Source organism: Hipposideros armiger, unplaced genomic scaffold (genome assembly GCF_001890085.2).
Source record: "Hipposideros armiger isolate ML-2016 unplaced genomic scaffold, ASM189008v1 scaffold_806, whole genome shotgun sequence".
Classification (NCBI taxonomy): domain Eukaryota; kingdom Metazoa; phylum Chordata; class Mammalia; order Chiroptera; family Hipposideridae; genus Hipposideros; species Hipposideros armiger.
In genome coordinates, this window is record NW_017732156.1 from 353765 (window position 1) to 367236 (window position 13472).

Here is a 13472-nt window from a genome sequence, read left to right on the forward strand (position 1 = left end):
AAAAAACAGAAAGTGAGTAAGTGCCAAAACTCTGAAGCAGGAACAGGTTTGTCATTCAAAGACTACAGCTCAGCATGAGTGGGGTGGAAGGGGACACTACCTCCTCATCAAGCCACAGTAAGAAGTTCGAATTGTATTCTAAGGACAAGCAGTGGAAGACCATTTTGTGTTTTGAGTGTTTTAAGCAGGGAGACATAAGATGTGACTTGTATTTTAATAAAATCACTTTGGGTGTATATGGAGAATAGATTTGGGGGAGGAAAAGGAAGATGCAGAAAAACTAGTTAGTAGGTTACTGAAGTTGTCCAAACTACGGATGATGGTGGCTTAGGTTGTAGTAGTAGAAATGGGGAGAATGGCCAGATTTGGAACAGATTTTGAAAGAAAAGTCTGTAAGAGATGCAGATCAATTGGATCTGAGAAGTTGGAGAAGAAGAATATTGTTAAAAGCTAACATTCACAAAGTACATGCTTTGTTCCAGAAATTGTTCTACATACTTTACATGTAGTAATTTATTTAATCCTTACAACAATTTTACAAGATCAGGAGAGATTATAAGAAACTAAGAAACAGAGGTACAGAAAGTTTAGGCAACTGCTCATAGTCTGAGAGCGGAGATACAAACCTAAGAAATCAAATCAATACAGTACAGCCTCTCCAAAGTAGCACAGTTGTAAAGAAGATTCAACACCATTGCCTTGGGCATTAGATAAATGGCACTGCCCTTGGAAGACTGGAGAAGAAACACATTTGGAGGAGGGATGAGAAGATGTAAATCCAGATTTCTTTTCCCACCATGTTAAGTCTGAGGTATCTACAAGACATCCAATTGGTGATACCAAAGATGTAGTTAAACATACGGATTTCCATTTGGTGGAGAAGTCAGAGCTTAGAGCAGCGGTTCTCAACCTGTGGGTCGCGACCCCTTTGGGAGTCGAATGACCCTTTCACAGGGGTCGCCTAAGACCATCGGAAAACAAAAAGATATTTACATTACGATTCCTAACAGTAGCAAAATTACAGTTATAGAGTAGCAACGAACATAATTTTATGGTTGGGGGTCACCACAGCATGAGGAACTGTATTAAGGGGTTGTGGCATTAGGAAGGTTGAGAACCACTGGCTTAGAGGGACATGGGATCAATGTGATTAACTGATAGGATTAATGCTACATACAACAGAAAACATCACTAGGGAGAGAATGAACATAGGAGGACTGGCTATCTAGGACAGAGCTCTGAGGAACTCCTTTGAAGCTGGGAGGGAGAAGAGCTCCAGCACAGGTGAACCTGGGAAGCAGTCAGAGAAAAAGGGGGGAAACCAGAATTATCACTGAAGCCAAGAAGAGATAATGTTTCAAGAAGGATGGGGTGGGCTACTCTACTAAATGTTGCTGAGAGGTCAGGAAATGTGGTAACAGAAAGTGACCAATGGATCTGGCAAAATGATGACTAGTAAGCTTGATAAAAGTAGTTACTCTGAAATGGCGAGGATAGAAGCAAGCTAGATAGAAGTGAATACAGAAAAAAACAAACAAAAAAACAAAAAAACAGATGAGAAAGTAGCAACAGCTCCTGTGGACAATTATTTGTGAAAAATTTACAAAGAAGGAAAACAGAATGAAACAGTAGTAGCTAGAAGAGAACAGGGTAACAGGGTGTTTTTCTTAAGATGAGATCCACTAACTGGAGGACTTTTGTATGTTTATGGCAATAATCCAGCAGATGATCTCTAATTCTTTTTCCAACTCTAAGTATCAAGCTAAATATTATACAGTAGTTATGTTAAAGTAAATTTATTTTCCTTCGGACATTATTACACATTATGCTGGAAAATATTTTGCCTCTTCAATAAAATCAATTAGGAATATTTCTAGGGGACTTCCATATCCTTTTGGGAATTTCAAAAATTAATTTATTCTAAAACACAACAATATTTAAAAATATACATACTGTGGCTGTGCTATACTCAAATCACAAAACATAATCAGGATGAAAATCTAATGTGGTCATAAAAAGAAATGCTATGATTGCCCATATCATAGACTACTTTTTTAAGCTATAATTCTTTATGCTTAATTATGTAACTTTCCATCAGCTACAGCTATTACCCCTTTAAATGTATTGTAAATAAAAGAGCTTAAAATTTTTAAATAAATTTTTTCTATCACTTAACTGATTTTTATTCTAGGTAAGTCCCACCTGTAGCATGACAAAATATCCTTAAAAGGGACTGACAGCATATCAAGTAACAAAAAAAATCATTGCTTACCACATCCACTGAGACACATGGTTACTATTTAAAGTCAAATAATTAATAACAATTTGCATATAGTAAATCTGCATATGTGTTGATCATTCTTATACAAAGTAGGCATTACTAGAACAAAAACAATATTTGCTAAAACTAAAAGTACAGCAACACATGTAACTACCAGATGGTAAGACTGTGAAGATATGGAAAAGGCCTACTATTCATTAACTTGAGGAAATAAGAGATGGTAGAGATGGATACTGTTGGGGTGTATCTGTGGCTTCATTCTCAAAATTTTAAGTCAGTTAATTAAGTTTCTATTCATTTTCTATTCTTGGTTCTAACACAGAGAATTAAGAAACAACCACAAAAATTTTCATTAAAACCAATCACTTCCTAGAAACTTGCCCATTCTCCCACTAAAAGCACATCACTTCTTTTATAAATTATTTTAAAACTGAACCACAACAAAGCATGCCAGAAATACTATACAATCATGTACCAATAACATCTCTTCTCTGTTTATGTCACCTCAGAATGGCCTCCTGTCACCATCCAACCTGCTGTTTTCCCCGATGGTCTCCATCACAGTACCCTGTTAATTTTTTTTCATTACACCTGTAACAATTGCTAATTATTTGTTTGCTTACTTGTTTATTGTTTGTTTCTTCCCATTGGACTGAAAAGCAGAAAAGCATGAATGTTTTAATCACCAAAGTATAACCACTTCCTGCTTAAATACTTGGTATTAAAAAAGGATGCCCCCAAAATGTTTAATTAATGTGAATAAATGAATTTTTTTAAAGTTCATCAAGATTACTTGGGAACAAGATCCAATAATAGCTGAAGCATAGAATATAATTTTCCAGTTATACATCTTATTAAAACAAATATCATCTTAAAAATAGCTTTGTTCTTTAGTCTGTTAACATAGCTAATTATATTGATTGACTTGAATGGTATACCAGCTTTACAACACCAGGATACACTGTTCTTGGTCATGATATATTATCGTTTTTATATACTGCTGCATTCTCTTTGTCAGTATTTTGTTGAGGATTTTTACATCTATGTTAGTGAAGGATGTTGGTCTTCAGTTTTTGTTATTATGGTTTGTCTGGTAATGCTGGCCATAAAATGAGTTGAGAAGTATTCCCTCCCCCTTCTACATTTATGTATAACTGATATTATTTCTTCCTTAAATGGTCATCTTAAGAGATGCAGAAAAGTCGTTTGAGAAAATTCAACATTGATACATGATAAAAACTCTCATCAAACTAGGAAAAGAAAGGAACTTTCTTAGCCTGATAAAAAGCATCTACCAAAACCCTACAACTAACATCTCTAATGACGAAATATCAAATGTTTTCCCCCTAACATCTGGAAAAAGACAAGGATGCCTCTCTATCTCTATGCCATTCAATGTTGTATCGAAGGTCCTCACCAGTGCAAAAAGAAAAGAAATAAAGAAATAAAATGCATACAGATTGAAAAGAAATAAAAGTCTATTCAGAGGATATGATTGTCTATATAGAAAATCCATGGCATCTAAAAAAAAAGCTACTATAATAAGTAAATTTAGCAAGCAGCAGGATACAAAGTCAACATATAAAAATCTGTATTTCTATATATAGCAACGGACAATTAGAAATTAAGACTTTAAAACAGTTATCATTTATAATAGCCCCCAAAATCACTAAATACTTAGGTATAAATCTAACAAAATGTGTGCAAGATGTACACGCTGAAACTACAAAACACTGTTGAAAAAAATCAAAGTAAATAATAAGATGTACCATATTCATGGATTGCAAGACTCAGTATTGTTAAGATGCTAATTTCCCCCAAAATGTAGCTATCAATTTATGCACACATTCACCATCAAAGCCAAATAGGACTTTTTGTAGAAACTGCCAAGCTGATTCTATTGTAAAGTTTACACAGAAAGGTAAAGTAACTAAAATAGACAAAACAATTCTGAAAAATAAGAACAAAGTTGGAGGATACATCCTATTTAATTTCAAGACTTACTATAAAACTACAGTAATCAAAACAGTGTGGTACTGTGAAAGAACAGATACATAGATCAATGAAACTGAACACTCCCCAGATATATGGTAAACTGATTTTTTACAAAAAGTGTAAAAATAGTTTTGGATTAAGTCTAAGAGAAATATGCTTCTTTCCTATGGCATTAAATTAGAAGCTGCAAATACTGACTTCTTCAGCCTGAAGATTATTCTCACTTTACAAAGTGGTCAAAATGTGTTAGGAAAAAACTGAACAGCAAATTTCAAAGGGGGTAAAAGAAACTTAACACCAATAGGAAATGCCACCATAAGAATAATATAAAAGATACATGTTGGGTTTTGAGCTTTTTCAATATTATTTTTTTTCTACATTATAAAGAGATAAGAGTTGGGGAAATAATAGTCGTTTCAAAAGCATATGGTGAACCTGAATAAAAAGACAACGGGTTTGCTGCAACATTAAATTATTTCTATCTATTTTCCTTATGTAAAGAAGTTTCTACAAGCTTTAAAAACCAAAAGGCAATTAAATACGTGATGAATCCATATTCCTTGGTGATGAGAAGGAAGATTGTGGGGGGGGGAGGGGAAAGTCTATCAAATAATAAACTAAGAGGGCAGTGAAAAGTAAACTAGCTGTTGGCAATGTAAGACAAAATACACCTGAGCAAATCAAAAGTTTATACCTGGTAGCACTTGTTCTTTTACTCGAGTGGCTGTGAGATGTTCCCTTTTCCCTCGTTAAACTCGAACCTCCAATACACAGGCGAACTTTAAGGGTTGTATGTGGCAAAGAATAGTGTGGGAACTATTACACTGAGCTTTCTGTGTTATAAAGGCAACTAAATTCCAGCTTTAAGAAACTGGATGAGAAAGGGGGGCGTGGCGGGGAAGAGAAGAGACTTGATGGGGCAAGAGAAGATGATTTCATGGTGCAGGCGGCGGATGAAATTACAAGGACTGGGTGGGCGAGTTTATAAAGCTTGGAGTCAGGCAGTGTAGACAAATTAGTCACCCAGAAGGTATAGGGGTGAGAAAATTATGGGATCGGCACGTGCAGGAAGCACTAGAAAGAGGGAGTGAGGAACAGGAATACAGAGTGAAGAAATCTCTGAAACCCCGAGACCCCAGAAAATGTGATGACGGAGGGATGGGACCAGAGGAAGGGCTGAGACAGCTGGGAGCATCTCCAGGAGCCAGGTGGGAGAGGGACAGCCGTAAATAATAACGCTCGCAAGAGGGACCTCCCTGGAATTAAATGCCAGACTCCTAGGGAGCGTGGAAGTGTAGATGGCCAGAGAGGACTCCAGGGTCTCAGGCGCCAAGGCACTTCACTCACCTGGTTAGTGACCTGGAAACGAAACAGAGAACAGGATTTAGAGACAAACTGCCTTGAACTAGCTGCAGCAACCCGGTTCCCTTCGCCCCTGCCCGCGGCCCCAGGCCGAGATCAAAGCTGCGCTCACCTCGGGATTGGCCTCCAGCGGTAGCCAGCGATGACGCTCCATGGCCGCTCCGCCGGGCCACTCTGCAGGTCTGACAGCCGTCGCCGTCGCAGTCGCGGCCGCTTCCGCCCCCGCGCGCCTTGACCTGGGATCGTCCACCCTACCGCCCTCTGGGAGGGGTGCTGAAGGACAAAGAAGAGGTTGACAACACCCTAGCCCCTTTCTCATTCTCTGCAAAACCACACGTAAAGTTTTATATTTTAAACTAAGGTACACTTGGAGAGGAAAAGAATAAGAACCACCTCCCTACTGCAGTAGGTAAGTATCTGAATCCAGAGGTTGCTCCCCCTCACGCTTGGATTCTTCCTATCCCAGCCGAGCACTCCCGTGCTACGCATGCGCCTTCCGCTGATTTGGGACCGCGTGCTCGCTGGCGCCCCCCCATTCCTGCAGCGTCAGTCGGAGGCGCTAGGGGGCGCACCACTGAGTTCCATTCTGAGAGGTAGGGACCGGGTAGCTGCCCATCTGAAAGTCCCAAGACCAGAGGACGCCTGGGAGTTGTGCCCCAGGAGCCCCTGTGTCAAGATGCAGAAGTGATGTGCTGACCTTGTCTGGTCTGCTATTGCAGTGGGAGGGCGGGGCATTTCTATATATCTACTCAGTTACATTTGACAAAAAATGTCAAGTACCTATTATGAGTCAGACGTTATGCTAAGTGTTGGGTACACAAAGCTGAGCTTTGTAAGCGTGTAAGAGGTGGACAAAAGAAAGAAGAAGAATAAAGTGGGATACATATGTGGTAGTGGCAGCATAAAGTATGGTGGAGTTACAGAGATGTGTAGTTAAAGGGGGAAGGGAGTGTCCAGAAGGCTTCCTGAGGAATGTGGGCAGCTGCAGTGAACCCTTAACAGAGACTGATGTTAGCCGAGCAGGTGCCCTGAAAGAAATATGCATTGTGACTGCAGAACCTGGAAGATTGAAAGGCAGCGGTTAGAGGTGATGCTGGAGAGATAAGCAGGGACAAGCCAGTCAAGACATTTGTGCTTCATCTTGAAAACAGCAGGGAATCATTGAACGATTTTAAGCACGATTTTCATATCTCTAGTCCACCAGACTGTCAATTTCATGAGGTCCGCAGCAGCATCTTTTTAAATTCTTCACATTGTTTCCCCAAGGCCTAGCCTAGTGCCTGATACATAGTAGATGCTCAATAAGTATTTGAGGAATGAATGGAATAATCAGATACACAGAAACACCATTTGTCAATAATGTAGAAAACTTGCAAGAATGAAATGATGAGAGACTTAATTAATGCAGTAGCCATGAAGATGGAGAGGCAGGAACAGATGAAAGACATACTGTTTTAAAGGGGTACCCTTTGATGAGCAGGAATTGTCAAGGGTAACTCCAAAGATTTGACCTGGGTTAGAGTGTATATTACTAGTCTGCACCTGATAAAGGGCATTCAGAGACAGGAGTAGAGAGTAAGAACAAGTTTAGTTTATTATGGTGAGCTTGCCTTTCTTGGGAAACTTCCAACTCTCCCATTCATGCTTTTCTGGCCGCTGTTCTTTGACCTCCAAGGAATTTCCAATCTCTGACTCATCTTTTCCTTATCTATCTGATAGCTTGCTGCTATCCCCACCCGAGTGTGATTTGGTAAATCTGAAATGTCCAGCTCATGATGGGCAGCTGTAGTTGCATAATACTTGAGTTACATGGCCTAGTTCCCTGTGGCATGCCAGGAGCTGTTTTTCAAATGACTTGCTGTCAGAGGAATGGCCTTGCTCCAGAACTCTGAGGCTCTGCACTGTGACTCTCCTGTTAGGGCTTGCCTGAGACTCCACACAGCATCCTTAACCATCATGGACATCTCGAGCATGACTGGGTCTGCTGAGACATAGGCCCAAACGGCAAGGGAGCTTGCATTCCAGCTTAGACTTACTACAGAACACTCTGTGGCTCAGAGACCCACTCAAACTGGCAGCTGTCCACGTCACGCCATGGAAGTGTTGTATCTGTATTCCAAGTCTGGCATATGCTGCCTCCAAAAGCTAATGAGGCCCATCAAGTGCTCTGACTCTTCCCAATCAATAGGAAATGTAAGGCGCAACAACTTATTCTTCCCCTTAGAGAGGTTGTCCCAGCATGCTCCCAGACTTTTGGGCCCATGAAACCTTATTAATGTAGTAGGTCCCTAATCTTTGTAGGGTTTAACTCCCCCTCCACCCCCACCCCCAGTATGGATGTACCTACCATCACATCTGAGGGCAGTGCTTCTCAAACTTCAATGTGTATACAAACATCTGGGAAATCTGAAATGCAGATGTTGATTCAATAAATCTGAGATGGGGCCCAAGATTCTGTGTTATTGGCCCCAATGTTTTAACCCTCATTTTTATCCACATCTTTTGCCATATAACTTTGAAGTTTTTCCTACTTAGGGGCAAAGTAGTGTCGATACTCATTATTCATGGATTCTGCATTTTGAAATTGCTTACTTACTAACATTTATTTGTTAATAAATCAATAGCCCCAAGTCAATATTCATGTCACTTTTGTGGTCATTCACAGACATGGGTGAAGGAGTGGCAAAAGCCTTGAGTTCCCAGCTGAAGTCAAACAGGCGATGCTCTACCTTCTTCTTTCAGGTCTCATGCTGGAAACAAGTGTCCTTTTTGTAGTCTATTTAGTGCCACACTTTTTGCATTTTTGTGCTCGTTTTAGTGATTTCATTGTATATATGTATGGCCCAACCATTGTGCTGATGTGTTAGCTAGTGTTCCTAAGTGCATTAAGGCTGTGATGTGCCTCATAGAGAAAATACATGGGTTAGATCAATTCCTTCAGGCATGAATTATGGTGCAGTTAACCGTGAGTTCAATATTGATGACTCAATAATATATGTCAAAGTGAGATGTCTTTAAACAAAAACACATAAAACAAGGTTTGCATTGATCTATTGATGAACGTGTGGCCAGAGGCTCACAGAAACCTAACTTGTATTTCTCCTGGGAGTAATAGTTCAGTATTTACTAATTCAGAGTTCACGGTGAGGTTATAGATCATAACTACCACAAATAATGAGAACTACCTGTACATTTCCCGACTCTTTGACACTGAGTTCAGCCATGTGACTTGTTTTGGTCAATCAAATGGGATGTGCCATAAGGGTGTGCCTGTTCCAGGTCTGAGCCTAAAGGAGCTTGTGTTTCTGCTTGCTGTCTTGCACTTCTACCATAGCTGTGAGAACTGCTTGTGCTGGCCTGCTGGTCCCAGAAACAGAGAGATGGATACAGCGGAACCACCTCAGCTGAGCCAAGTCTAGACGGGCCAACCCACAGCTAAGCCATACACGTAAGCTAAATAAATGTTTGCTTGTAGTATGACATTGGGGATGTGTGGGCTTTTTAATTTTTATTTCTATTTTACATGGCAAAAGTTAACTGCTATACCTGACAGAAAATGTTCAAATGAAAAGGAGTATCAGCTAATTGCTGCGCCTGCCCCAAATTCTTTTTCTGTTTTTCCTTTAAAAAAAAAATCTGTAGCCTGGGTCAGGGCTGGTCGGCTCCGCCGGGCTTGGTGCCCCCATCCGGGTCGGGGTAGGGCCACGGTCCCCGAGCAGCACTCACCGGGTTCAGGCCACAGTGCCGCCTCCGCTGCTGCCAGAGACGTGCAGCCCGCAGTTCGCTGTGCCGACTGCTCCGGAACAGCGCCGCCGCTGGGGCGCTCCGGGGCTCCTCTGCCTGGGTCGCCGCCGAAAGGAGCCCACAAAACTCTAATAACCAAAGACAAACGTGTAGTTTTACGAGTACCTCCAAAAAAAATTTAACATGTACATGTTATTGCAACTTTAATTTGTTAGTGAACTTTTTAATTATGTTAACTACAATAGGTGAGATGTTATTTTAACTATGAAACAATAATATATATATTCACACTTGATTCAGGTTTTTACACTTAATAGAAACTTTGACATTCCCTATATATTTGTTTGATCCTCACCACAGTCTGAAAAGTAAGCAGGTGAGATAAACTTTTCACCATATTACAAACAAGATAACTGTGGCTTGACTAGTTGAAGTTGTTTCCCAAGGTTGTGCAAGCGGCAGAACGGAACTTCAGCCTAGATTTCTACAGCCAGATTTAGGCTTCTTTTCAAAGCAGAAAAGAGGCAAGAGCAGCATGATGCTGACAAGCCAGGGAATGGTACCCAGAGAGCTGGGGACTGGACAAGGCTAAAAAGAAGTAAATAATCTGTAAATTACTCTGGGGGAACAAAATCTGCCTCTATTACGGTTCAACAGTTAAATAAACATTTCTTATATATAGGACAGCGACTTTAAAATACATGTGTCCTGAAATGAGTAGAAGTTTAACAGAGAATTGGGGGTCTTGAATGTAGTGTGTTACATATCCTGTAAACTTTGTCAGTGCCATATTAACAGGGTGGAAAAGGATTGTTGTAACAGCAGGTGCCGCAATTCCTCTTAGGGATGAACTGTCTATTCAGAAAAATTTCACACTGTTGATGAGCCACTTAGGTTGGAGACTGAGACCGAGGACATCAGCCTCAGAGGGAGGACAAGCAACAGCAGATCACTTCATGAGAGAAGAATGTGAGGAGGGTTGGAGAAGGAGGGAAGGAAAGAGGAAGAAAGACAGAGGGAGAGAATGAAGGGGTAAATAAAAGGGGGGAATAGTGAGGAGCATGAAGAGCCTGTAAGAGGGAGAAACCCTAGGACTCAGTGGGAGGTCAAGATATTTCACTTTATTTTCATTGATCACTAATAAGTTTGAACATTTTTCGGGTTGTTATTGGCTATTACTTCACAGTCTTTTCATCCTCCATCCATTCTAAAATTCTTTCTCAAAACTTCTGTTGCATTTATTAACTATTCCAGGGTTTCCCAACCTTTTCCATCACATGACACAGATAAAAATAATAACCCATGCACATTTATTAACTTTAACATTGACGGATTGATTTTTGTGGTCGTCAAAGAATATCAGCGTTAGTTGCCATTTCCTACTTGACTAAACTCATAGTTTTATTTTCTTAGCAACTGATGAAAATTCAACAGCTCCTGTTCAAAAGCAGCGGGAAGTTTTTGACAAATGGATGTTTGTTTGATGTCTTAACAAAAGTACTTGTGTCTGAAAACCTGCTCTCTCATCCTTATAAATTTCTTTTTTATATCCTGAGGGATTTGGCATTTCTCCACTTTAAACTAAAATAAGCAGCACTTTTAATTTATCTACTCAAGACTATCCACCTTTTTTTAGGAACTGTAAATTATTTGGTTGCTTTGTAAGAAAACATAGAATTTTGGTCATTACTCCAATAATCTATATTTGCCTTACTGTTACAAATTTACAACCCACTATTCTCTTTCCATGCCTATTTCCATACCTGGTTAACTTTCTATTATATTATGCCAAATCACAGCATAATCTTTTAAAATATATTTTCAATGGCAGTTAAATATATTAATCTACAGCCAACAATACCCATAACTCAGTAGAAGTGTTGAATGGCTATGACCAAGTTCATTTTGCCTGCAAAAACAACTGAGCCTCAACTGCTGCCTGGCTACCCCTCAGTGTAAGAAGCCATTTGATATGATGTGTAGTATAATTTCTGAGATGTTAAATGTAAAAAAATACAATTCGAACAATTGATGAGATGTGGTATTATACTATATAACACCTGACTTAATCACATAAGGTTGTCACCATAGTCTTAACCAGCCCAGAAAATCTTCCAGGCTCAGGCCCTCCGTGCTTTCTTTAGGTCTATGGGGATGAGTTTCTCTATATACCTATAACTCATTCAACGTGACTGCACACTATCTTATGTTATGTGTCTTATTAGCAATATGTTCAGCTGTTTTTCTGCTGCATAGTGTATGTTTAGTTGTCCGCATTTGAGCCAGCATTGCATTGCAAAACCACCACCCCAAAACAGCCTTTTTTGCTATACTTAAGGACATATCCAAGCCTTACATAATTTGGCTTTAACTGTCTGAATGATGGCTTCATGATTCTACTATAATCTAGCTGTGTTTCTATAAGACATACACTTCACCTACTTAGGTCACTCTGTAAGGCCCCCTTAAGCCAAAGGTTGAAAACTATGCCATGCAGGTGTCAGGTAATTGTGTGAACTGGCCAGGTGGAAAGAAAAAAGAATGTGGAGACAGTAACAAAACTGGAACATGTAAAATTTATCTAAATGCATTCTCATTCAGTTTCTGATATAGTTTTTGTTTTCTTTGTTTTGATTTGAATATGTGGATAGGCCAGATTTGGCCCAATGGCTAAAAATTTGTGTATTCTGCTTTAAGTTCTAAAATCTCTATGATTCTAGAATCAGTGATCCTGCTTTATTCCTAGTTCTGCAACTTTGCTTGTGCTGCCATTGTGATGCCACTACGCACCCCCCCACACACACACACACACAACACACACACAAACACACACACACAATCACTCATATTCTTGAATAGCCTGGAGTACAAATAGAACATTGGATTAGCACAGGGTATCTGACAAGGATTTCAGCAGGCACACTGGGAGTTCTGAATCTCTCTGGAGTTCTCTGAAATTAGATTGCAGACTATGAATTAAAACAAGAGTTTAAAGTTTTACCGAGTAGCTAGGGGATATTGCTTAATATTCTCGAACTTCTGTTTTCTCATCTTTAAAGCGGAGATAATGTACAACCTAGATAACTTGCAGGCTTCTTTGGAAGATTGAATACCATGATGATCATAATAGGAGCTGGTAATTACTGAGTATTTTCTATGTTCAGGAACTTTGTTATGTGCTTTCATATGTGTTCTCATTTAACCTTTAATTAAAACCTTGTGAGACAAATATTAATAGCTTCATTTCTACAGATTAGAAAGCTGATGTTCACAAAGGCTACCTTTTCTGAAATTACATAGCTAAGTGGTAGAAGATGGATTTAGATTCAGGCCTATGTGACTCTAAGGCTTCCAGAACACCATGTTACTCTCCACTATCATGGTTTCCTATTGCTGCTGGAACAAATTACCACAAGCTTTGTTGCTTAAAACAACACAAATTTATTACCTTACAGTCTAAAGGTCACAAGCCTGAATTGGGTCTCACTGGGCTAAAATCAAGGTGTTGGTAGGGCTGTGCTCCTTCTCGAATCTACATGAGAGAATCCATTTCTTTCCTTGTCCAGCCTCCACCTGCCTTCTTTGGCTCTTGGCCCCCTTCCATCTTCAATGCCAGCAATGGCTGGCTGATTCTCTTCTCACACTGCATCACTGGTACTTTCTCTCTAACTCTTCTGCTGCCACATTTAAGGGCCACCTAGATAGTCCAAGAACATCTCTTTAAGGTCCACTGATTAGCAAACTTGATTCCATCTGCAACCTTAATCCTCCCTTGTAATGTAACATGACATGCTCACAGATTCGGGAGATTTGGAAGTTGACACCTTTGGGGGGCCATCATTCTGCCTACCACCACCACGTGGAGTGGAGTGGAGTGGAGTGCGGTGCAGTATGATATGGTATGATTAGTATAGTATAGTATAGTATAGTATAGTATAGTACAGTATAGTATAGTGTAGTATAGTATAGTATAGTATAGTAAAGTATCGTATATGTGTTTGGTGGACACCTATTGTTTTTGTTTTTCCAGAATCTTTTCATCCAAGTTTTGTTGCATCATCCTCACCTTTATCTCCTATAGGGTACATCT

At 39.8% G+C, this 13472-nt stretch overlaps 1 protein-coding gene across 3 annotated transcripts in view; it reads right to left on the bottom strand.

Moving 5' to 3' along the window:
• The window catches only part of UCHL3 (ubiquitin C-terminal hydrolase L3), a 44998-nt gene extending 39109 nt beyond the window's left edge, over positions 1–5889 (bottom strand). Inside the window, exons 1-2 of one of the 3 annotated variants that reach the window (XM_019628685.1) lie at positions 5751–5873; positions 5624–5635 (exon numbers count right to left, since the gene is read on the bottom strand). In XM_019628685.1, the coding sequence (XP_019484230.1) occupies positions 5624–5635; positions 5751–5792 (54 nt within the window). In that variant the 5' untranslated portion in view covers positions 5793–5873. Of the gene's footprint in view, positions 1–5623; positions 5636–5750 lie in introns of all 3 variants that reach the window. The other 2 variants (XM_019628684.1, XM_019628683.1) reach the window with 2 other exon arrangements.
• Positions 5890–13472: the final 7583 nt, after the last annotated feature.